At 38.2% G+C, this 25,609-nt stretch overlaps 1 protein-coding gene across 2 annotated transcripts; it reads left to right on the top strand.

Moving 5' to 3' along the window:
- The first annotated feature begins 403 nt into the window (after window positions 1-403).
- On the top strand, window positions 404-24,960 carry LOC136285165 (uncharacterized). Of its 2 annotated transcripts, none has more exons than XM_066175980.1 (6): window positions 404-2,505; window positions 12,426-14,197; window positions 16,456-16,541; window positions 17,125-17,170; window positions 18,711-18,894; window positions 23,446-24,960. In XM_066175980.1, exons 1-5 carry the CDS (start codon window positions 2,474-2,476, stop codon window positions 18,860-18,862), a joined length of 2,088 nt encoding a protein of 695 aa, XP_066032077.1. In that variant the 5' UTR covers window positions 404-2,473; the 3' UTR covers window positions 18,863-18,894; window positions 23,446-24,960. The 2 variants fall into 2 exon arrangements, with proteins under 2 accessions (XP_066032077.1, XP_066032078.1); XM_066175981.1 differs by having other exon boundaries at window positions 2,459-2,536.
- The last annotated feature ends 649 nt before the right edge of the window (window positions 24,961-25,609 follow it).

The raw sequence follows: 25,609 nt of genomic DNA, 5'->3' as shown, positions 1-25,609 counted from the left end.
TTCTAAGTCAGTTTCTTTCATTTGTGATAAAAATGAAGTTTTAAAGAATTAGGCTGTCAGTTCCCAGTCCACAGTTGGGATGAATCAATTCAATATAAATAGTGGATGTAATTCTGTAAAACCATCTTGAATTCCTAATTTTGGCTTAGCCAATGTAATCTGTTTAGCACATAACGGCGAATGAGCCAGCATGGGGACTAACTTACTGCTCTTTTTCTCATTAAAAAATGATGAATTTGTAAGTGTTCACTTTGCCTTTTTTCTAACAGCTTGCTGTATTAATAAAATATATTTGTGTTCAGTATTGTTGAAGTAGTTCAATGCAATAATTTATATTTTCAGGTTTGTAGGATTTTACACAGATGAGCATTATTACTAACCTGCTAGCTGAAATAACCTAACTACTCTTGACTTCCTTATACACTGTATGACCAAATGTTGACTAGGAAATTTTGTCAAGAACATGAATGTGTAACTAAAAGAATTTAGATGGTTATCTGTTTCTAATTTCGTGTCACAGTATCAGAATTTTGAAAACTGCAAAGCCAGCATAATTTTTTTTAGTTGTAGACAACTTTTGAATAAGCATTAGAAGTTACTTCATCAATAAAGTCTGAATACCATAAGAGCTGAAAATCCAGGTACATAATGAAGTATCTTATTGTGGTCTTCTACACTTACTATGCAAATTTATGTTTTAATTATTTGAAACAGAGTTTAAAATGTTTCGCTAGCCCATGCATTGTTAATATATTGAATTATGTGTATGTGTAGAAAAGAGGTTCCCCAACTATATTAATTATCTTCCTTCATTGTCTGTAATTCATATCAAGTATCCTACTGTATTTTACTTTTCATTGTTATCTTTTTCCATGTCACAAAAGAGTCATGGATATAGTAAATGTTCAGAAATAGTTTAATTATCCCTAAGTTTTTATATTTAAACATGAAAGCACATTCCAAGTGTGGGGGAGATAAAATGGTTTTAGACTCATTTACTCTATTTTACTGTAAGCTATATCATGATAAAATTTATTGAGGCTTATGCAATATTGACACAGTGTGCTAAGGCGTGACAAAGCTGATTATTGAAGATTGAAATGGGGTTGTTTAGCAGTATTTATTTGAGTAGGTACTAATCTGTACTGTTTTAAGATGGTGCAGCTTTTCTTGTGTTACCTTTTTAATTATTGGTGCATGGAATGTTTTTGCTGTTCAAAGCATGCTGATCAATAGGCCTGCAGTTTGAAAAGGACACTTAGGAAAGGGGAGCTTTGCAATGTGTGTATCAAACATTTGTAAATTGATTCTAAGTACAGTGACATAGCTGGTAGGTGAAAACCCACTGGAATTACTGTCAATGTAACACTTTCCTGTTTCATCGTGTAATCATATTTTTTAAGGATACGACAGTCACGGATCATGGACAGACATATATCTCAGAAGCTGATCTTACACTACACAATTTATAGACAAAGAATTATGTGAAATACATGTTGCAGGAACTGAATTTCTCATGCCCTCAAAACCAAGGAAAATTAGTTATTTGGTCAAAATGGATGTGCAAGAAATGTTAGAACTTGCTGCTCAGCTAGACAGGAGATCTGAAAATTCTTACTGTCTGTACTTTCCATACAGTACTTTTGTTGATGATAATGTACCTAGAACCAAGGTTTCCCATTTTTTACTTTTTTAATAAATTCCTAGTTCATATTTCATGAAATGATAATGTCAGGTTGAGGTTTTTTTTAATTTAACTAGTGCATAGAACCATAATACTATAAATACAAATCCTAAGTTTCTCCTGCATACTTGAAGCTAGTGGGATGCCTGGTAAGTAAATTTGAGACTTAACTTTTCTAAGCATGAAATTTAAATGAAAATTATGTACATAAGTGGTACATAATACAGTAATACCTAAGTGGTTCATATAGCAGACCAGTTTGCATCAGTGTATTGGGAAAAGTGGTTCTAGTTCTACTGCTTCATCTAAGCTGCTGTTTCATGGTTTATTGGTTTACTTCCTGAATTACCAAAAGTTTTCATTGGCATTGTTTGGGTGATTTAGTTTACTTAATTTTGCATGGACAAGAAAAAAATCACTGCTCCAAGACCAAACCCTAAAAAACCTGTGTGCTCGTTTTGGGTGGGATAAAGTTAGTTGTCTTCAGAATAGCTGGCCTGGAACTGTGTTTTAGATTTGCCCTGGAAACATTATTGATAACACAGGGGTGTTTTTTGTTATTTGTGAGCAGTGCTTACACAGTATCAAGGCCTTTCTGCTCCTCACAGGGAATTGGGAGGGGACACAGCTGGGACAGCTGACCCCAGCTGACCAAAAGGAGATCCCAGACCTTGTGGCATCACACCCTGTATATGAAGCTGGAGGAAGGAGGAGTGAGGGGGTTCGGAATGGTGGTTATTGTCTTCTGAAGTAACAGCTCCATGTGATGGAGCCTGGAATTCCTGGGAGATGGCTGAACACCTGCCTGCCTGTGGGAAGTGGTGAATGAATTCCTTGTTTTGTTTTGCTTGGGTGTGCAACTCTTGCTTTACCTGTTAAACTATCTTTATCTCCACCACGAGTTTTCTCACTTTTACCCTTCTGATCCTCTCCTTCATTCCACCAGGAGAGAGTTGAGTGAGGGGCTGTGTGGGGCTGAGGTGGTAGCTGGGGATAAAACATGGCAACCTGGTGTAACACTGCTAATTTTTTTTCATGTGATGTGAAATGATCTCCTGTGAGGAATCCTGTCTTCTGTTCTTGTAGCCATATCTTCTTGAGGTTAATTTTAATCTAGTTTGCCATGATGCATTATTTTTTAAGCTTTTTGTGTTTAAGAAGGCCAGAATTTTGTCTCTTGTCATCTGTCTCTTGAAACCTTTTGCAGAGATGGTTGTTTCTCTGTAATAGACAACTGAAAACAAGGCTTTCTCTAGCTGTGATAGGACCCGTAACATTTATATTTAATTGTTTTGTGTGTCTTGTAGTAATTTAGACTGTTGGTATTTTCTTTTAGCTGAACAGTAAGTTTCATTCTCAGTGAATTAGAAGAATTCTCACATTCATGTGTGACATAGTTTTAACTGGTGCTTTCTCCTAGCAATCATATTTTGTGCTGGAAATGTTTTTACTCAGTGCTGATACATCATGGAGATGAGGTGATTAGGTGTATGTTGAGACTTCAAAAGAACTGACACATGTATTACAATTCCCTGTAAAAAGCATTAAAAAGATGGTATTGAAATGAAATTGAAAGTAAGCCCTCATTTTAAGTGATCAGATGTTTCATGTGGAACAGATGTAGAAATATTTTCCTTCATTACTTCTTGAGGGATGCTTGTCTCATTTTAAAGTTTATGTTCTTGTCTTTCTGAAATAAAAGCAAAAGCAGAGATTAAAGCTCTTTATTAATATCCTAGGTAAAAATCTTGTACATCAGTACAATTGTGGGGTTTTTTCTCTTTTTATAGGCTAATTGGTTGAAATTAGTTGTAAATCCGCTTATTTTGAGTTCACAGAAAAATGTGTGAAAACATAATTGGTCTTTGAAAAAAAGTAACAGTTTGTCAAGGTCTGATCATCTCAAGTTTCTCTTACTTTATTTCTGTAGTATTGGAGAAGCTGCAAATGGTGGGTTTTGCTTGAGGTAGACTGTCAGTGTAAATCTAGATCAGGGATAATAAAAGCATTGAAATATTTTGTCTGGAATTGGCCTTTGCAGTTTCCTTTTAGCTGATAATGCTGCCTCTTTATTTCTCTGGTAGGCAGGCAGTCCTTGACCATGTCATGTGTATCTTACTGATTTATATTGTTCTTGCAACAATATCATGTTGTGCCAAGCCAGAATATATTATGTCCATGAAAACCGAAAACAGACCAAAAAAAATCAGTAGTACTTCCGGTATTTTTAGGGGTTGTTTTTTTTTTTTTTTTTTTTTTGGGGGGGGGGGGTGTTAATCCAATTTAACTTATATTTTGGAATGTGTAGTTGCATGTTTTCTAACTACTGATTTTAAGAAGGCTGAATTCTGTCATGGATGTTGTTTAACCTCTTTCTAAATTGCTAATAGACTAAGAAGTGCTGCCTTAGTTTACTGAGTAAAGATTTGCTTATTTCTAGGGGATGTATTGTATAGTGTACAAATCAGTCTTAGTCATAGGCCCATAGTCCTGCGTGGCTGTTATATTATTCATCATACTTTTAATAATTTTTTTTTCTTTATTCAATAGTCCTAGGTCTGAGTAGTCTGTGTTACAGGTTATAATAATCAGTGAGAAGTTACTGAACAGCTTATCCTACACCTTGCTCTTAACCATTAATAGTTTCTGAAGGCTCATGAACCCGGCTTAGGAGTGGATTGACTATTGCTTTCCCCCATTTTGCATTTTTCCTGATAGCCTGTAAGATGGGTACAGTTTTTTAACGGGACCTTGACAACAAAAGTATAAACAGGGAACAGTCTGCCTGACAGGTCAGGTCTATATGTCTGAGCTGCATTTGTGCCTCTTTGCAGCCATTTGCTACATGTGCTAAATACTCAGTGAATATTTAGCATTATTCTGCACTTTATGGAGACTGTGCTTATGGCAGTGCAGCAAAAATTTACTATGTACAGGATTATAAATGGAATTCTTTGTATGTAATATGTGGATGGCAGAGCATTGTGTTTCATTCTGTTACTGCTTTGTTCCTGCAGTCTAAACTGAATTCTTGGTTCTAATAATTAATACTTAGGTTCCTTTCTTGGTCTGGGGTCTAGGTCCTCTTAGATGAAAAGCAGTGGCTGGAGGTTGCAACATGGGAAATTTGTGGTGGATAGTGGCTTGTGTAATTTCATCCTTGGAATATTCAAAACTTATATGGGCAAGGCGCTGAGCAACGAGGTCACAAAACTGCTTTGAACAGAGGTTGGACCATATGATCTCCAGAGGCCCTTTCTGACAGAAGTCATTCTGCTGTAAGTGATGGAGTGAGAGCAGTGTCTAGAATATCAGAAGAGTTAGCCCTTACTTATCAGAGCTGTTTTAAATCACTAGTGAAAGTGCCCAGGTCTCAGGACCAGCAGGATGCCGGCTTTGATGCTGTTTCTTCTCTCAGGTGGATACTAAGTTTCTGGCTTTAGCAGCAAAACTGGCTGTTCCCCTTATTCTGGTTGTGTTTCATAGCCGTGTTGGCAGAGTTGCTCACAGGTTCCTGGCAGCACCTTTAGCTGCTCCCCTGTTCTCTCAGTGTCCATTTGTTAGCTGTATTGTCTTTCCAGAACTAGAAAACAATAGCATATATTAGTGCTTATCTAAAATAATTTTTTATTTTTTGTCCAAAGACAAATTTCTATTGATGCACACTTAATTGCAGTATTGAAAGACAGCTTTCTGCATCTATTCATCCCCAACACTCTAGGAATAATACCGGGCTGTTTTGTAAAAAGTAATCATCTTTAAGGGGTAATTCATCATGTCTTTTGTGTCTTTCTAGCCTGTCAGTGAAAGATATTTGAAAAGGGAAATGAGTGAATACCGAAGTGTAGTATGAGGAAATAGTAAGTAAAATTTGGATGCTAGCATGACGAAGTGTGGAGATTTGTTGAAAAAGGTGTAATAAGATTCACGGAATGTGCATTTTATCTGAATTCTCCGTAGTTCTCAGTATTTCATAGAGCATTTGAGATGCGCAGAATGAGTGCCACAAGTGGAGCAGATGTTCTGAATACCACCATTAGAGTTACCAGTATTTGAATTTTAATGTTGTTGTAATCTAGGTTAGAGGCTGGTTACTTAATATTTGCTGATACTGTTTTCTTTTACTGTTTTCCTGTTGTAACTCCTCCCCCCTTTTGTTTATTCTTCAACTGCTTTTTTCTCATCTGAGTCGTGTGTTTGTTATTGCAGTTGTCTTCATAACTCTGGATCCATTTCCTCCTTCCCTTTTCTTCCCTTCATTATAAACTTGTGTGAAGACCTACACCTTATTCTCTTCAATTTTTAAATGCCTCACTCCAAACCCTTGCTCATTTAAAAGCTGAGCATATAGTACCTCACCCCCTAACCTGTCCTTTTGATTTTTTTACTTGTTCTGTTAAAAGTAGTATTTTGTGTCATACAGTATGTTTGTCATCATACTTTTTTCCCTCTCTAAGTTTGCAGTAACTTCTTGTGTTTCTAAAACTCATGCTTTTGTTCCAGATTTACAGTCTGTGCTTTGGTGGATAGTTGGGTCTTTGCTCTAATTTTGTTAATTGAAGTTATTTTAAATACAGCTAAAATCTATCATCTTTCATTGAAAGTTCCTAACAGGAAATACTTTATTACTTACCTCCAGATATTTAATTCTGCTCTCATTATGCCCCTGTTGCTTCCTTAGACTCCCACCCATATTTTTCTTCAACTTGATTTTGCCTGTCTCATCTCAAATTTCATTTTACATTTGATTATGGTGTGAATGTGCATTGGTAAAAAAGGTCAACACTTCCCCCTGTAAATATCATTTTTACTTTAAAATCCCTTTTGTTGTACTTGCTTATCTTTACATCCTGTTATGATGTCTGTCATCTGTGTTCAAGTGCTAGGATGACCTATTGTAGTATGTGGGTCTTTCTATTTTCTGGTTAAAATATTTATTTATTTATTTATTTATTTATTTATTTATTTGAACAGTAACTTTAGAGTGCCTGACAAGGCGATTGGTACTGTACTTGCAGTGCATAACATTGGCATTGGTGCCCATCATGTTCTCTTCAAAGAACTAAATGTTACCAGAACTTAAAACTGATCCTCTGAGCCTTTATGGTAGAAAGGCTGATGATGAAATTGCAGGGTTTTTTCTCTGTATTATAAGTACATCCCCTTAAGATGTAATCAGATCACTTGGAGTGTTTCATGTTGTCCTTTTTTTTGCCTTAACCTGCTTTTTAACACAAAGTCAGTCAAAGAAGAAAATGGCACCTCTTCTCCATCTCTTGGCATCCATCAGTCCATCTGTTGCTGGGGGAGTTGTTTTGTTTCTCTTCTCAGTTTTGAATTATGTCAGGTGAGATATTTGAGGTATCTAGAGGAGGTTGACGCAACTTTTTTTTCACTTGTTCAGAAAGTAGATGTTTCGTACTAGGCTCAAGTATATTCACTACACATAAGCATATGTGTCAAACAGTATATTCAGGATTAATTTCTTTAATCTTGATCAGCATATTCTATTACTAAGGAGCCAAAATTGGACATTTTAATCATAAGGTATTTGTGACTTTCATGAACCAGACAGGACCAAGATCAGTAAAGTCACTGCACCGGAATTTTCTATGGAGTGGATGGACTGTCATTTGAAACTGAATTGCTGTTTCCTCAGGAATGTGTGGGGTTTGATGGGTGGGTTGTTTGGGTTTTTAACCTCGGAAAGTAAAGTGCTTGCACTTTGCCATGTGTTTGATTAAATGAACAGCTTCTAAAGGCATGCTTTAATCAGACCAATTGTACGCTATTCTCTGTGTACTCTCTAGATCAAGGTCCTTTTTGTCTGGACTATAACAGGGCAGAAGTCTGATTATACATTGCACAGAACTGTATATACATCACTCCTGTGGAAAATTTAAAGATTGGACCAGCTCTTTGAGCACTGTGATAGATTATTTTTTAAAGGTACTTAAATCTCACCACCAGTGGCAATGCTGTTGAGAGACAAAAGAATAATAAATACTGGGTTCAGATTTAATTCAGTCAGTAGGATCTTTACTGATTTGGGGCAGAGAGAATTGATTTCCAACACTGTATTGTGTAAAAATTTCTTACAAATCATTTGTGGTGAATTTCCTCGATGTGAGGCAGCCTAACATGTTGCTGCTGAAGGTACTCCCTTGTTCCCACCAACACTTCTTTGTCTGAGGTAGATATTGTTTTTACTTCTCGCTTTGAGAGTAAAATGAGCATAGCAACAAAGTATGTATTTCTTTTCCTTTGATGCAGGGTCAGGCAGGTGAATCCACCCACAAGGAGAGTGGTAGAGCCAGCAAAAGACAGTAATGGAAGTGCAAGGGCAACATCTGGAGCAAAGTAGGAAAGGGTGACAAAGACTGTTCAGCAGCAAAGTGCTAAGTTGAATGCTCTAATGGAATTTCAACTTTCAGGAAACCCAGTAATGGTGGAAAGTTTTGCGGTTTTTTCCAGGTGCTTTATCCTCTGATAATAGAACCCAATTTTCCTTTTGGTTTTGTAGAGCTAGATCTTTATCACTTATTTCAATGTTAAAAGCAAGATATATAACAAAAAGGCTGGTACCTTGGTGGGGGGTTTTTTAGTCAACAATTATAACTTCAATTTTTAATTGTTTCTGAAGCAAAATTAGGTCACAAGGCATATAAAAATGTACTTGGACTTACCAGATGGGGAAAGTGAAGTGTATCCCAGTAAATGCCATCTTAGACAAGCTGCTCTGCTGTAATTTTTATGTTGAAAACACAGTCCAGAGACTTTGGAGATTAGTGATGGCACACATTTCTGAAAGACCATGTACCTCATTGCTAAATGTCATATAGAATTGGATTTAAATTTTTTCTGTTCCTCCATCTTTCCTGATGATTAGGAAACATTTCTTTACTGGTGGTCAGGCATTGGAACAGGCTGCCCAGGGAGTGGTGGAGCTACCATCCCTGGGGGTATTTAATAGACATGTAAATGTGGCATTTGGGGACATGGTTTAGTGATGGACTTCGCAGTGCAGAGTTAATGGTTTGACTCAGTGATATCAGAGATCTTCTCCAACATAAGTGACTCTATGATTCTATCCTAGATTTCATTACAGCAGTGACTGCGGGCATTTTTCTATATCACGCAAGACATCAGCTTCGATGCATGCTGGAGCTGAAGTCTGTACAACTGCAAATAAGTAACTCTTTCAGTTTTACCATTTTTCAGCAAAATGTGACTAATTGCTTTAAATTAATTAGTTACTGTGTTCTGCTTCAGTGAAAGTGCATTTGTTTCTCCAGTTGAAAGTACTGAGTACTTTCAATCAAGCTGGTCAGTGCTACTTTGAGCAGAGGGGTGCAACCTTAAAGTTACATATAATAGAGTTACAGCAAAATGCTTTTAGTATTGTCTAAAGAGTAGGCTGAGAAATTTAGAAGTGTTGCAGAAGCGGAATTCCTATTTCAACAAAGATACCATTATATTTTTTCAGGTCTTTTTATTCCTAACCAGGTTTCTAAACGCATAATGTGTAGCAAATTTTAAATACCAGCTGAAATAGCACTTTTTTCTTTTCCCTTTAGCATGTGTTGTATTGGTTTAATAACAGCTCACTAGGAAATATCCCTGTAAAGAAGAGAAGTCTGTCTCCATGCTGGTTCTTGCATTTTCTCAGTGGTTGTGTGCCATATGGTTTTACAGTAAGAGAAACTCTCAAAAGGCATGTAGGTGGACTAAAAGAATGAAGGAATGAAGATAAATCTTATGAAAACTAATAGACAATTTGCTTAAATGAATGCAGAAACTTTAACATGACACGGGGTTATACCCCAAGCAGGAAATTTTGGCTATGTCATCACAGTGCATTAGAATATTTCCTTGGAGTAATATTTTCTTAGGTTCAATTGTAAAATAATAGTTACCTGGAACCATGAAGACTAATACATTTTATTATTCTGCACTTAATAGTTCATCACTTTCCTTTTTGCTTTAGTCTTTTCTTTAGAAAATAACAATCTTTAGAAAGCTAATTTCCTTGAACTGTTATAAAACTTCAGTATTTCCAAAGCACAGAAATTACATAGTTGTATTTATGATGAACTGTTGAACGTCACTATTCATGGTCATATCCAGGTATGCTAAATCATCATCCTGGATCAACATTTACATTTGTTATTATTTTGACATGCAACAATTTCAATGCAGTAATAGCTGTTAGTTTTTCTGGATCATCCAGGGGATTCTTTTCCCATTATTTGGTGGATGTGGTTTTTTTGTTCTTGCATTCTAAAGTAATCCCATCCAGTGTGATTTTCCTTCCTGATTCAGAATTAGTAGCAAGGAGACTAAGAAAGTGTGCAGACCTTTAAGACTTTCCCCCTCATTTCTGCAATGCCTTTTAATGCAATATCCCAGCCTAAGAAAGTTTCTGTCTGCATTGTCCTGAAAGTGGTGTCAGATGTGTCAGGGGTTAGACATCAGAAACGTGTTTGTGCCAGTATTAGGGAAGTTAATTTCCAGCAGCAGCAGTACAAACTCATATCTGGGAGAAGTGAGTGGTGAGCAAAGTTTAGCTACAATAATATCAAGGCTGGAGAAGTTTATTCCTTTCCTGTCAATGCTGACAAGGATAATAATTTGGTTGTCATTTCTGCAGTTGTTCTGGCAGCACAAGGAATTTTAGGCACAACAATAAGTTCTTCTTGGAATTGGTGCGCAGGTCTGATGTTTTATTTCCCACAACATTAAAAACAGTTATTGGCACATTATTTTCTATTTCACTAGAAGGGGAAGTGGGTATATGAATCTGAAAGCTCCAGGGAATTTCCTTGTCTAAAACCAGTTTCAAGCTATGAATTTTCTTCACCAAAGAAGAAAGTTACAGTCAAGATTTAAGATATAATCTTGGATTCGTATATAATTTCTGCATATGTGGGGTGAATGTAAGAAAGTAATCTCTCCAGCTGCTATTGCAGGTACTTCACTTTGATGTAATTTATTTTGATAGACAAATAAGATCTATTCAATCCTCAAACTTTGGCATCTTTTTCTGGAGAGATAGGAGGCACAATGCTGACTAGGGAGTGTATTGTAAATAGAATTCAACATGGAATTTACCTTGGCTGATTTCAGTCATCAGTGGTGTGGACATTCCCACTTAGACCATAGGGCACTGTATTGAAAATACACAGATCTGGAGAAGAAGTCAGTTTTCATATTTTGGAGAAAACACCATTTGGACTTAAATGCCAACATTTGTAGGAAATACCATTCCTTAGTAGGATTTCTTAACTGGATGCTCTTATAGGGAAGTAAATTTCATATGCTTTCCAACAAGATCACTATGGAGATCTGTAGTGTCCTTTGCAGCAATATCAAGGCATCAAGAATTTTGAATCCTGTTGCAGTCAACAAACTTCATTGCTATGCTGAGAAGGATGCTGCTGTCCTTTGCACTCAGAGAATTAGGAGGGTTTGCTTTCTAGAGTTCAAATTAAGGAAGGACTTATAAGAGACTAATAGTGAATAACTAAGAATAAATAAAGGGTAAGGATAGATTCCCGTAGGATTCCCATTAGTTCCCAGGCTGCCTCCTAGTGATCAGCTTTCCCTCTCCATTGACAGTCACCCCTTTATGGTTTGTTTTGAATTGTTTCTGTCAAGGATTTCAGAATACAGCACTTAATGAAGCAGGTAGTTTTACATACACATTCCCCCAAATCAACTAATTTTACCCTATAATTCTAGCTGCTGCTTTGCCTTCCAAAAGGCTGGAAGTACCATCCCAAAAAGGCTGGATGAGTACCATCCCAAAGAGTTTCAGAAAAGTGAAGAATTACAGAAAAGGAACAAGTCGTTGATACAAAGGTGTATCAACCAAACTTAGCTCTGAAAATCTCATCTCTCTGAAGAATTGTAAAGGGAGATGTTAAATTCCTGGTTGTAATCCTGAACTGGGTTTTTCTTACAAGTTTTCATTTCAGGGTTAGCTGGCTGATGGGCCACCATCAAGATTTCAGAGAAGTCAGGGCTGCTTTCTGTTAAATTTGATGAGAAATTCAGACAAAATAAATAAGACATTCTGAAAAGAGCTACGAAATTAACTGTAAATAAACATGTTATTTTTCCTACAGCATCTTAATTTTTCCACGGTGTATTATTTTGTCGGTAATAAAGTATGAAATATTTCTTCCAAATATGTATGAGTCAGCACTTAATATACTGAACAGTAAATATCAGAATTGCTGTAGTCACTGTAACTTTACATTATTTGGATTTTGGTTAGTATGTTTTGAATTTGAGTATTTGATCTTAATGGATGACATTGTCTTCTACTTAGTACGTTTCTGCTCTGCATGGCATTTAACGAAATTTCAGAATACCACCAGCTCTTCAGGATCTGTTATTCAAACATCATGCTAGAAAGACATCCAGAAACATGATGTTTGGCCTAACAATGATTTGTGATACTTTTTGTAAAGTGAAGTTATTGAGATGGCAGGTGGGTTTACTTAAATGGATTTAAATGTCCTCAATTGTCCTAAGTATTTGTTTACTCAATAGAAGGTGTTATCTGAGATCTTATCTATTGAAAAAAGCATATAGTCTGTGTTTGATCATCATAATAGCATAAAGTACCTATTCCTCAAATTGATCCTCATGAATACATTATTGCTCTAATTTAGTTGGGGGTTGGTTTTTTTATTTGTTTGGGGTTTTACATTTGATCTTCTTTGTTTTCACATAGGGAGACAATTTTAAGCAAGAACCCTGGATACCTGTTAACAAAAGCAAAGCAGAAGAAAAAGAGAAAAAGAAATAAAACAATGAAAAGTAATTGCACAGAAATTACGAAGAAAATATTATGTGGAGTAGCTCATTATCCAATTCCAGATGACCATGATGGATCAGAAAGTGAAGAGGATGACTTGGAAGAAGAAAACAAAAAATCATTGTGTACATTCAGCAAAGGCCCAGAGGATCCAGTAACAGTTTCTGAAGAGCAGCCTAGGAGTGGTGATGAAAGCCTAAAAGAAGCTGCAGGGATTTCAAGAGAGAGTTTTCTGGTCACTGTGCCTGAGGTCTCAGTGATGTCAAATAGTGCATGGGAAAATGAATTGCCTGTAGAAAGTGACAGTTTGCTTTTAAGAGATGTAAAACCTTTTTGTACTGAAAACCTAACCAAAAATGCATTAGATGATGAGGAAGCAAAGGAAAGGCACCAAGACAATCTCTGCAGTTTCCTAACAATAAGTAATGATAAAAATTCCATCCAGGAAACAGAAGGCATTTCTGAGGACTATAATATGTCATTGTTAAGCACAGAAAACAAACCGGGATCATGTCAAATTATATGTGAACCTGACTGGGAAGCCAAGCTGGTAAGTTTAAACAGTGAAGAAAAAGAAATCTCTCAGTATTACAATTCAAATGTAAATAATAATGTGCCTGATAACACTGAGGGCAAATGTCCATTAAAAGCAGAAGACACTAGCTCCAATGCTTGGACTTTTTTTTCAATTAATTTACCTACTGAGGAGTTACAGATGGGCTTCAATTCTCAAGTTTCTCTCTCTCCTTGCTCTGAGGATAAATTTGTAAGTGAACAGAGATCTCAAAAAGTGATGAAACCTGAACAGATTCACACGAACAATTCAGCAGAGCTAAACTGCTATCAGTCAAATGAGGAACTGGTAAAGGAAAGCAATCATGAAGCAGAAACTGAGGAAGTTGGCAATGTAATAAGCAATGGTTTCTCTGCATCTTCAACTGGTGAAGTACACTTAGATTGCCTAGTGGAAGCCAGGGCTACCTTCATGCAGGGTTCAAGTGAAGTAAATGTGCCAATAAATGATGCTACACCAATTACATTAAAGAGGAAGAGATACAGGAGAATTGTCAACTTAGCACCAAAGTTTAACCTACCAAGACAGATCTTAGGCCATACAGAGGGAGGGAAGGATGTCCCAATAAAAGAAGATATTTCTCAAAATAATGTTTTGGAAGTGAGGCAAAACAACTTTCTAAGCAAGAGCTGTGGAGAAGCACATGAACAGGACCATGCATTGCAGGAATATTCCTTACCCACTCTGGATGCAGATGCTCTGTTACATAATATTTCTTGCATTCATTCAGGACAATGCTCTCCTACATCAAAATGCGCCTTCAGGGTTTCTGCAGATTCCAAAACAAGGGAGGAGCAAGCTACAACTCTTCAGCCACAACAGGTAGTTAATAAAAAAGAGGACGAGGGTGAACTCGTTTCTTCAGAGGTTACAAATGGTCAACCAGATATTTTGTCTTCTGTTAAAGTTGTTTCTGAATATCTAGAAGATTCTAATAAATTGGCAAGCTGCAGTGAAAATGCAAATGGAGCTGATGACTCTGAGCCAGCAAAGGCAAAACAGCTTGAAGATTATCAAGGTGCAGATATGAAATGTAGTTTTCTGGGACTTCCCTTATCCTTAGGATTTGCATTTCAACTTGTGCAGCTCTTTGGTTCTCCAGGTCTTCCACTGGGTATAATGCTTTTCTTACTACTTCTATATAAAATAAAAAAACCCACAACCCCCTCAAAACCACAAAAACCAAAGAGGAATCCCTACAACTCCCTCCAAACCAAAAAACCAAATGAAAATACTATGGTTAAAAACTAATTTTTATTGCAGTTATTAGTTAAATATCAATGCTGTTAAAACAAATCACTGCTCTTTTGGTGTTAGTTTTTACCTAAAATCCTCAGTTTCTGTCAAAGGATCTTTTGGTTTGGCCTTGTATTTGCAGTCTTTTTAGTAACAAAAATTGGCTAAGTTTAAATCCAAACATGAAGCACTTGCTGAAATTTTAATATATCCTAGTAAGACTTTGCTGTGTTGATTACAGGACTAAATGATGTTTTAACACATCCTACTGTGTAAGACTTTATTGTGATGATTATGGAACTAAATGAAAATGTGGTACAAAATCTGTGCTCTTATATAAAGGCTGCATATTCTGTTTTATATTACAGATAGTAACATTCTTTTTTTTAGTAAAGTTTTCATTGACTCTTATGTGGCTTAGATGCTGTTGAAAATCTATCCCAAAATCTAATTTAGTTTGAAATTGAGTATCAGACTTACAAGATATTTTCTCATAGTGAATGTCTTCTTTTTAATTGTGCCTGATTAGTAAGTGTCCTGGTGTTGTATACTTGCCTTCCAGAGCTCCCGATGTCTTACTTTTGTACTTTCAGTTTAAAAATTTTAAGTTAGCAGGTAAAAGACAATCAATCCTCAAAGGAATTGAGTGTGCCAACCATCATTTCCCAGTATACTCCAGGCTAATGTAATCCCAGAGAGCTGTAACTGGTGATAACAACAGTGTTTTGCTTGGAAGTCACCCTACAACACCTGTTGAAAGAGACATATTCCCTGTGCATAATGTTTTTCAGCTTCTTGGGTCCAAATTTAGTGGAGAAACTGTAACTCTCATTTTGCCAACAAACAGGATTAAAAAACACAGAGCAGCTTTTCAATATACCTTTACGTTTGTTTCAGTAGAATTTAAAGTTAAGCATGAATTTTCATATGAGAATTTTAACCTAACAGACAACAGCTTATGTCTGTTTATCTGCTCAAACTGGCTTCAGGATTCTTTGTTGTTTTTTAAAAGATGATGGCAATGCCACCTGCCAGAACAGTGAGGCAAATCATAGGAAGCATTACTTGGCTTGGTCCCTAAACAACCTGTAGTGCTGCTTTACCTAAATTTGGCACCACATACTAAAGAACTTGCCATATAGAGCTGAAATTAAACATGGAAGTACTGTTGATGTCCTCCACTATTACATATAAAACATTTTTCTCCAAACTTGGTGAATCTCTGTATTTGTGATCTTAAATTTCATCATCTTAGAGGCAGTTGGCCGTAACTTGAAAATAGGCATCTTCCAAGAAAGAAAAAGAATAACCAGGCATTCAGAAACACTCAGTAGGTTTGTTCTTCTTCTCTGAGTCAGTAACAGGTGACATTCTCTGGAGTTTAGGTGAGTTTCATTTGGAAATAACCTTTAAGAAATACAAACACACTCTGGTATCTCTCTGAAGCTGTGCCAGCTTGTGATTGCTGACTGCTGGTGTTTTCCCATGAGAATTGTGCCTGGCTGGCCATGTTCTCCTTTATTATTATTATCCTACAATTCCAAAAATTATCCTGTTTTTTTGTAGCATACAGTATATTGACGGGCAACTTGATGCACACATTTGAGTGGTATTATTTTACAACACTGGGAATTGCAGTCAATCTTTATTGAAATTATTTTGGAGGGGAAATTTTTGGTAAATAAATGTCTGTAGTTATTTATAAATGAAAGATTTAATTGCTTGTCTTGCTCGTATGATTCTCATACAAGTGTAGAATATATTTCAGACAGTTTTCCTATAAAGAACCTCTTTTCAGCTTCTTAAACAATGTTAGAGTTAAAACATTTTAGGAAGCAACTTCTCTACTGATAGTGCACAAATTCTTATAATGAAGCATTTTGAAATTTAAAGGTTGTTATTTAAGTTCCATTTCTTTTAATTTATTAGCTGAAAACTTTGTTTTTCTTGTGTGCCTATTTTTAGGGGAGTATGTGGGGGAAATGAAAGAATGGTAGGAAAGCTTTTGTCTAAATAAAGAAACCAAACCCAAATCTCCTTCCCTCTCTTTCCCCTCTTGTGCACTGGCCTTAGATTCTATATTTTGGCTGTGGAGAGATCTGAACATTTAACTGCAAAAAATATTTTCTTCTGCAGAATCCTTGTTGCCAGATGATTATATAGTTCCCCTTGACTGGAAAGTTTCAAAGATGATCTATTTACTGTGGAAGAGCTCTGTGGAGGTATGAATAGTAGGGGATTTTGGAAGGCTTTCCAATATTTCAGGTGCAAAGGGGAATTCTTCAGTTTTTTGTTAGTAAATTTGCTTTAATATCCACAATAAGGAGAGAGATGTTTTCTGACCTCCTCTGAATATTTCTAAAACCAGCTCATTGGCATGGTAGGATTCAGATTTTGAAAGATCAACTTCCGAAGTGTGTACAAAGTAGTTTAAAAAGGGTGAAAAAACTTTGATACCTCTGTCTTGACCTGACCTATGTTCATTAAGTACAAGCTACCATCATTCAGATGTTTTCCTTCTTATAGTTTACTCTCATCATCTGAGCAAATCTCATCCTCCATCATCTCTGCTAGAGCTGCAGCAGAGAAGTTATTCTGCGTGACTGTGGGCAAATTAATTCTCTTTGTCTAGCTGGAAAGTGTTACCTTACAGGGTTTTTTTTCCTTGTCTGGTAGTGGAAATCAGGAAAATCCTGATTACGATGAACTAGTAACTATAAAATAGAGTATGGACTTTGTTCTTGCCCAGAGTAACATCTCTTGTCACACACTTTCTTTTTGCTGGACTATTGTTATCTATTTTAGGAAAAGCAGAAAACAAACGGATTGCAGAATGGAGATGGCTTGACTGGTAAGTCTATTCTGTGATACAAAAACTGTATAAAATTCTTCTTATCCAAGGGTTTTTCATTACCAATGGGTGAAAACACTCCTTTTTGTGCGAAAGCACGATGATGAGATAAGTGAATTTGTGCAGCCATTGATTGTGTCCATGGTCCACAGAGCTATGGTTGCTATCATCACCTTTCCTCATCTAAGTGCTAAAATTGCCTTGTAAATTTTCCCACATGGAAATATTCCAGTAATTAGCTCAAGTTTATCCATTCTAGATCAAAATGGTGTTTAGTATGACAGGCTTTCTTGAGACTTTACTGCCCTGAAAGGTTGAGTATCTTCAAGTTAATTAAACTTCATTATCACAAAAAGTTGACAGCATAATAGTAGAATAATGGAATTATTTAGGTTGGAAAAGACCTATAAGATCATTGAGTCCAACCATTAACCCAGCACTGCCCAAGTCCACCACTAAACCCTGTTCCTCAGTGCCACCTCTACCTGCTTTTTGAACACTTTTGGAGATGATGATTTCACTATTTCCTGGGCAGCCTGTTCCAATGCCCAGCCACCCTTTCTGCGAAGAACTTTTTCCTAATATCCAACCTATACCTCCCCAGTGCAACTTGAGGCCATTTCATCTTGTTCTGTCATTTGTTACCTGGGAAAAAAGACCGACCCCTACCTGGCTACAGCCTCCTTTCAGGCAGTTGTAGAGAACAATAAGGTCCCCCCAGAGCCTCCTTTTCTCCAGGCTAAGCACCCCCAGCTGCTCCTCATCACACTTGTGCTCCAGACCCTTCCCCAGCTCCCTTGCCCTTCTCTGGACATGCTCCAGCACCCCAGTTTCTTTTTATAGTGAGGGGCCCAAAGCTGAACCCAGACTTGAGGTGTGGCCTCACCAGTGCTGAGTACAGGGGGCCAAACACTGCCCTGGTCCTGCTGGCCACACTATTGCTGGTCCAGGGCAAGATGCCACTGGCCTTCTTGGCCGCCTGAGCACAGCTGTCTCAGGTTCAGCCACTGTCAAACTGCACTTGAGGTCACACACCTGAGCAGTAGGAGATATCAGGGTTCATGTGAAGCTCTGAACTTCTGCACTCATTAATTCCTGCAGTGTGGAGGTTATGCGATAAGGTTGCTCATTGTCTTTTTCCATGTTTCCATATTAATGCAGTACAATTTCACAGGTTCTGTAACAAGTTTGAAAATACACAACAGTAGTTCCCTGAAGGCTGGTAGAATTTGCTGTCTAAAATAGGAGAGAAGTTTCTCTGTTTTAGAAGAAAGGCTGCTTTTGGAGAGGCAGCATAAGAGTGGGAATAGACACACGCATGGGTATTGTCTCTCACTTCCCACCCCCTATGTGAGACAAAACTGAAAAATTTCATTTATTTTATAGGCCATTTAGGAAGCAAAAATATAGAGGATTCTGATAAAATAAAAGCTTTTCTTGAAATACTCTATCCTGACGCAACAGAAATGACAGACTGTGTGAGGTAATTTCAGGTGTGTTTGGCTGCAGTTTGTAGTTTCCTAATTTCTTTATTTTTTAGATGATATTATTAATCTTGAAGATCTAAATAAAAATCACCAAGAGAATCAAGACTCTTCTGAAACTACAGACATGGAGCTGTGTCAAGATGTGACAGAGGAGAACATCATAACCTGCACTGGCTGTCTGGATGCTGCATTTCATCAGTCATGACTCACTGTCTTAAATGCTGTATGAACAAACAGGTAATCGGTCAACTTGTGAATGTTTCACTCTTTAATTATATTTGACCCAATGTCTTTTTATTATGTTTTACCAAATATCTAAAGAATATTGCTTATTATCATTTTTAAAGAGCACTTAGTATCCATTTGAGTTAGGGTTGAAGGTTGTTCGGATTTTGTTTCTTTCAAGCTTGAATGGGGAAAAGAGAAGGCAGTATTTTGTTATAAAAGCCATATGATTTTATTTTTTCCTCCAAAATCTAAAACATGCATGGTGAAGTGAAAGCAGCAGCGTAGGATGCGTAAGAGCTGGAATTTATTCCCATTTTGGTTGCTGTGGCAATCTGTTGTGAGTCATCACAGTCTTACTTTCCTTGTCTTTTCAGCATGGAGAGTAATGCTGGCTCCATTAAGGGTCTAATTATGAAAAGAACTCCATGAGTAATAAACCAGTATTTCACCAAGTTATGAGAAGGTGGCAGTTCTGCTTTTCAGTGGAGAAACAGTAGCAGGAGGTCACAGTAAGACTCCATATATTGAGGTGTTAAGTTTTCATTAATGTTTTCATTTGGTGTGACAAAGCATGCTATCGTGTTCTTGCTTGACTTGCGAATTTTTGAACCCTTTGGTAACTTGGCGAAGTTTCTTTGGTTTGTTTATGAGAGATATTCTGGGAAGATTGATATGAGAAGGAAGGATTATGGGTCCCAGCAGGAAAATGATAACTTAACTTCTCTATCATTTGCTGTCAGTTGTTCTTTCCAAAATGGAAAATGGATTAATCTGTAATTTTTAAACAAATAAACTGAGTTACATAGAAATGGAATAACTTGCACCATGAGCAAACTGAGCCAGAAAAAGTTTCCAAATCCTGAGGCTTAAATTGTTCCCATCCAGACATCATAGAACTGCTAGAACATCATCCACATGGGGTCTGGTCGGGGGGTCTTCGTCATCCGGTGCCCTGTGCCTGACCTGATCGTGTCTCCAGTCGATGGCTGGAGCAGGAGTCGAGGTGGATGTGCACTGTGTTGGAACTGTTACAAACATGGAAGTTTTCACAGTGGATGTTAATGTCAAAGGGGAAGTAGTTGAATAGTTTGGGTTGGAATTAAAACTTCTTGAATGGGGTTTGTTTGATTATATGTCATTGATGACAAAAATGACAGTGCAGGCTGATTAGCTGATACCAGCTACCAGTGTAGGAAGATCTCTATGAACCACGTGGCCAGAGAGAAAGGGTCTCAGCACAGATCATTAATTACATCAAGAACATCTGGTAGCAGTATTTTCCTCTTATATAATCAAACACTACAATATTAGGTAAGCAAATAAAAAATATTTTCACAAAATACTTAGGCCTACACCTGCTACCAATTTTTAGAAGCTATTTATTTATAATATTGCAAATATGAACACTCTAGAGGTAGGATTTTGGCTTATGGTCCTGACTGGATGTCTGTGTGGGTTTGTATCCTAAACTATTATCCAGAAATATCCAGGGTATTGATTAAATGTTTATATGCTGAAGAAACAGACGTGAAGAGCTTTGTTATATTCCTGGGAGAAAATTGTGAAATATGAAACTTTTTATTTTTCCTTTTGTGCTTCAAGAAAGGAAAGACACATGCTAGCAGATTATTCTGCCTTATTGTCTGTACCTTTATCTGGCTGCTGAATCCAAATAACTGTTTTTTCCCATCAGATTTACTCCCTTTGTCTGTCTGCTCTGCTACTCCCAAGCTTGTTTCAGTCTTCCTCTCCTGCTTGTCACGAGCGCAGCAGAAATGACCCAGAGCCCTGTGTGTTTGTGACCCAGCCACTGCCTGCTGCCAGGAAATCCCAGTTTGTTATGTTGTGTTGCAGTCTAACACTCTACTGCGTCAGCTTGTGTTAGTTCTATGGGATACAGAATAAGAACAATGCAGACTTTGCCACGAAAGAAATGCACACTTTGCCACTGCCCCATCAGTGTTTGGCTTATAAAAAGTCTTGCACTGTCTCTGCAGGGCTTGGTCATTTAGATCTATGCTGGAATGGGGTGATTCAGCTGGATCTTTATGTTGTGGGTTTTTGTTTTGCTTTGTTTTAGTTCAGCATCTGAAATGAGTCAGGGAAAGTCCTGAAGGCTGTTGGAGGGAGAGGATGAGACACCAGAGGTCAGATGGGTTTAGGCTGCTCTGGAGTTGGGATCTGCCATCTCAGACCAGGCTGATGCAATGGGTAACTGCTGCCCAAAGTGTGAAGTGCCCTTCCTCCCAGCCCTGCTCCAGACAGCAGCTCCAGGACTTGCTGGCTGACACGAAGGCTATCATTTAACTCGCTAACCCCAAAGCAAACAAATCAATACTTTTCTGCTGGACTGAAGAATTTAGATAAGCTGCTGTAAGGTCCAGCTCAGTGCCAAGGCTGGGGCAAGGGAGCAGTTGAGGTTGTGCTGCTGCAGATAGGAAGAGGGGACGTGCAGGGTGTCCTGTCTGGGCAGCAGTCAGCTCTGATACCAGGGGCCATGTATTCTGCAACCAAACCTTCAGGTGGAGGACTCTTTTAAGCTTTTACAAATGTAGGTTGTTAAAAGAATTAAACCAAGAAAAGTATGTGGAAAGCAAGAAGCATGTCTTAGGCTTTTCAGTCAGCTCATGCTCACTGTCAGGCACAGGATATTGGGTAATGCAGACCCCACGTGAGTATTCCAGTGCTTCCACAATGTCTGCGTGCAGGCATTGTGAGAGACAGGTGAGTTTTCCTGATCGATGGTGTCCCTGGTTTTGAGGGATGAGGTTGTCTTGCCTCGTGACAAAATAATTCCTCTCTGGTTGCTGATTAAAGCAGACTTGCCAAGAGTGATGTCCCAGAGTGGTTGTGAAACTGCTCAAGTGAACAACTGTAAATGTTGAAGTGGATTTCATTCCTTCAAATGTCAGAGGGGAAATAAAAAACTAGGATTCCTACCAAAAGGTTTTAAAATCATAGGGAATCAAGGGAGAGCTAATATGATCACTTTGGTCCCCTTAGATTGGAAAGCAAACGGAGCATTACTGGCCAAGTGCGACTTAATCTGTTAGCCAGATGAACATGCTTCTGTATTCATGTTGTGTAAGGGTGTTTTTATTCCAATGGGAGGGTGAACGGAGTTTCTCTGTGAAAACACAGGGTTAATCTCAAGTTTTTGTGAGAGCTCCTTACTGCAGCATTGGCAGCACATCAGTATTTGTTCTGGAGATTAAGCAAGAGTTCCCAGTTTGAGAAATGTCGAGATCATGTGAATGATCATCAATGTGAAAACAGCATTATTTTGGTGCCTTGAAGTTCTCCTTAGACCAGGACGCACAGATGTCAGTGCAATACAAATGTGTCTGTTCAAGCATTTATCTGCAGGACTACTGCAAAGCAGAAGCTGGCATGTTTCTTTTTGAAGTACAGCAGTCAGTAACTCCCTGCAGGAATACTTCTTCCACAACAGCCCTGAAGGGGTGTGGTTTTGATGAGACACATCTCTTGATACCCTATGTTATCACTCCTCCTTTCCCTGGCTTGCTATTCCCGGCACTTCCCTTTGCTGGCTCTGATGCTTCTGATTAAGGCAGTTCAGCTCAAACATCTGATGCATGAAGACATCCAAGAAGTTTTTGGTCTGGACTATGGAGCTGAAACAAATTGTCCTAGAGCTCATGAGATCTGCAAGACATGGGCAAAAAAGCAGGAGCGTATAGCTGGGACAAGCAGAACTGTTTTTTGGCTAAAATGAAAAAAAGAAAATAATCTGAAGGATACAAAGCAGTCTTCCAGTATTGCCACAGAAAATATCATCCCATGGTCAAACCTCTTCCACTTGCAACTTGGATACACAGATAACAGTGAAAAAACTTACCTGTCCTTTGACATTTAACCACTAATATTAAACAAAATGAAGCATGAATAAGTGCACAGAATTGTGACCAGAAAACCTCACCTGCATTTTACAGTGCTTACCAGGAAAACCTTTCTCAAAAAATCACTTAAGCAGAGAGTCTAATTACCTGGGGGAGTAAGAGCAGCCCACAGCAGTGCTTCTGGAGCTCTCAGAAAAGAGCAACAATTGGGTTGTGTGGGTGCCTCACACGAACTCCACTCAGTAACATGAAAGCCTCTGAGGTCCTGAGTACATGTAACAGGGGGAAACAATTCACATTGTAACAAAAAAAAATTGAGATGTAGCTGTACTATGGTGGTATTGGTCGAACAGCTGTTCATTATATAGGGTTTGTGACATGTAGAGAAAAAAAGTCCACTGTGTTTTTCAGCTTTGAGGTGGTAAAGTCCTTACTGCCTCTACTTTTGACATCCAAGTTCTTATCTTCCTTTTCCACTCTCCTTGCATTCTTTTATTTTGCCTTTGCTTTCCATTGTCTGCTTCCTCTCCATTCTAACTTTTTAAGGAAATCACCAACAGCTGAGAATTAGAAACTTTAAAAAACATTGGACAGATTCTTCTCAGTCTGAGGGCTAGATTATCTGTAAAGTCTTTTTGCCACCTGTGCTGTTGTAGAACTTCAGCAGACTGTCTTATTTTACTTTTTTTTTTTATTTCAGAAACTTCTTGCTTTGATTCCACCATGGAAGGACTTCAGTTGGCCACCAAGGATTTTAAATGTGAGGGATAACCTGGAAGAAAGAAACCACTGTAGATTTTTTTGGTGTACATCTTTGGCCACCTCCCCCCAACACTGCCCCCTGATATCAACCTCTCTGTCCGTGTAATAACGATCAAAATTGAGATAACTTTGTGTATGGCAAAAGGTCATTTCCTGAAGCCATTTGGGATTTACACTTTCTCAGTGCATCCTTAAGTGTGGAGACTGAGAGTGGAAGCCAGAGGCATCTGTCACTATGGGGTGTGATCTTCAGGCTGTGGTATTCACTGTGTATTTACTTGTGCCAGGATCCAGGATATTGCCACAGAAGCAGGCAGTGATGCACACCTGCAGGGAATGGTGCTTGTTACATGTCTTAGCCTACTTCTGCCTTCACCCTCAGTCATAATTGCACCCAGTCCCTTTACAACCTCAAACTGCAAAAATCTTCATCTGTCGTTCCTATTCACTCGTCCAGGGGTGCACAGCTTCCATTCTTTTCTCCTGAAACCAGGCTTTATGCTTCCTCTCAGCTAGACTCATTTGGGAATTTGGGACTACAGAAACAAGAGCATTTCACTATAGAACTGATTCAAACATGTTGGAAGAAGGGTGTGTATGGTTTGTGGTAGACGGAGAAGATGTATAACTAGCACTGGTAGTTAGTGATTTGATGTTTCTGTTAGTGGTGTTGGAAATATTTATGTATGTAGAGATAGACAAATTATGATCAATTATAAAGAGCAACCTCTGTCAATTATGAGGTGTGCATAAGGCTGGACACTTCCTTGTAGGGAGAGGGAGTGACAGAAAAGACAACTGTCACCTCATGTAACAATAAAAGTGTGAGGAAAAGATTGAGGAGAAGCAGGAAACTTAGTTGTGTCTACTTGTCAGAAATAATATTTCCCACTTGTGCAGCTGGCAGATCCAGAATATTTCTCCATTTATTCTTTCATCTTCTCTTCCTCACCTTTCCCTGCATGTGTTTATACATCAGCTGAAGAGCCAGGACTTGACTGAACTCGTGCTGAAGCTCCACCATGGTCGAATTTGCCGATGTGTCTCCACTTTCTACTTCCATACTGCGTCTACATGAAAACAATTAACAATGTATGTATTTCTAAATTAACGTTGTACCACTGGCGAAATTTTCTGGCTGCGCTGTTTGAATGCATCTCCCGTGTACATGTGTGTGTCTTCCTTGGCTGGAAATGTCCTGCTCTCCTACCAGCAGAACATTATGGAAAATGTAAAGGGGAGGAGGGAGGAAGTTCATACCCACCATAACCACAGCTTCAGACCTCTGTGTTGTACTAGTGGCAGCAGACAAGTTAGTTTGATTTCAGGAACATGTCACTCAAGGATTAATACTGTCTTCCTACTTCTATTTATTGAGTGAGAAATCTGAATGCTTCTATTTTCTGTTACTGAATCCTGGCCTTCCAGAATGCTTGAAATAAAAAGTTTTCAAAATCTCACAGTACTCTTGTATGGGTAAGTCACGTTTCATGTCTTAGTGCAGTGTTGCTGGTTTATGTTTACTTTAACCCCTTTCCCCAGTATCTATGAATTTCAAATTTTCTGTCTCTTCTTTCCTGCCACATTTTTCCCACTTGTTTCAGTTAGCATTGGCGTATCATGTCCCTGGGGAGCTAAGCTTTCTCCCTGTGTGTGAACGCTCTCTTTAGCACTATTTGGAACCTCAGAAGCTAAAGCTCCAGCATTGAGGTTTGGTGGTGGTGTGTGCTTGGGGCATACCTGGGGCTGGCTCCTAATCAAGCTGGGCACAATGCTGTGTGTAGCTCTGAGAGGGAGGGTGTTATAACCACTCCAACCATTTTTGGTTTTACTGAAAACTCTAATTTCTTTGGCTTCTTTGATGATCAAGTTAATGGAAGTCAGGTGTTCTTTAGAGGAGAGAATTCTTTAAAACTTCTTTTACTTTCTCTTATGATAATATGTTTGAAAAACCCCCAAACAATTAGGGTGGTGTAGTGAGCGTGATGCATGTGGTCATTTTTCCATGCTGGGCAGTTGTTTAGCTGCATCCCCTTGGCATCCTTGTTGCTTCTGTGGTCGAAGAGGACTCCGATAGCTCGTTGCTAGGGAAGGGGCGGGCG

This window comes from Chamaea fasciata, unplaced genomic scaffold (assembly GCF_029207755.1).
Source record: "Chamaea fasciata isolate MVZ Bird 193981 ecotype frontalis unplaced genomic scaffold, bChaFas1.0.hap1 SCAF_2, whole genome shotgun sequence".
In the NCBI taxonomy this organism is placed as follows: Eukaryota; Metazoa; Chordata; class Aves; order Passeriformes; family Sylviidae; genus Chamaea; species Chamaea fasciata.
The sequence above is the reverse complement of the archived record's forward strand: the minus strand, read 5'-3'. Positions and strand labels throughout refer to the sequence as shown.

What these genes read in the sequence shown, in the direction of transcription:
- LOC136285165 (XM_066175980.1), top strand. Translation starts at nt 2,474, where the DNA reads ATGGCTGAACACCTGCCTGCCTGTGGGAAGTG. An exon ending in TTCTCCAGGTCTTCCACTGG is followed by an intron (nt 14,198 to 16,455) that starts GTATAATGCTTT and finishes TTTCTTCTGCAG; the next exon opens with AATCCTTGTTGCCAGATGAT. An exon ending in TGTGGAAGAGCTCTGTGGAG is followed by an intron (nt 16,542 to 17,124) that starts GTATGAATAGTA and finishes TATCTATTTTAG; the next exon opens with GAAAAGCAGAAAACAAACGG.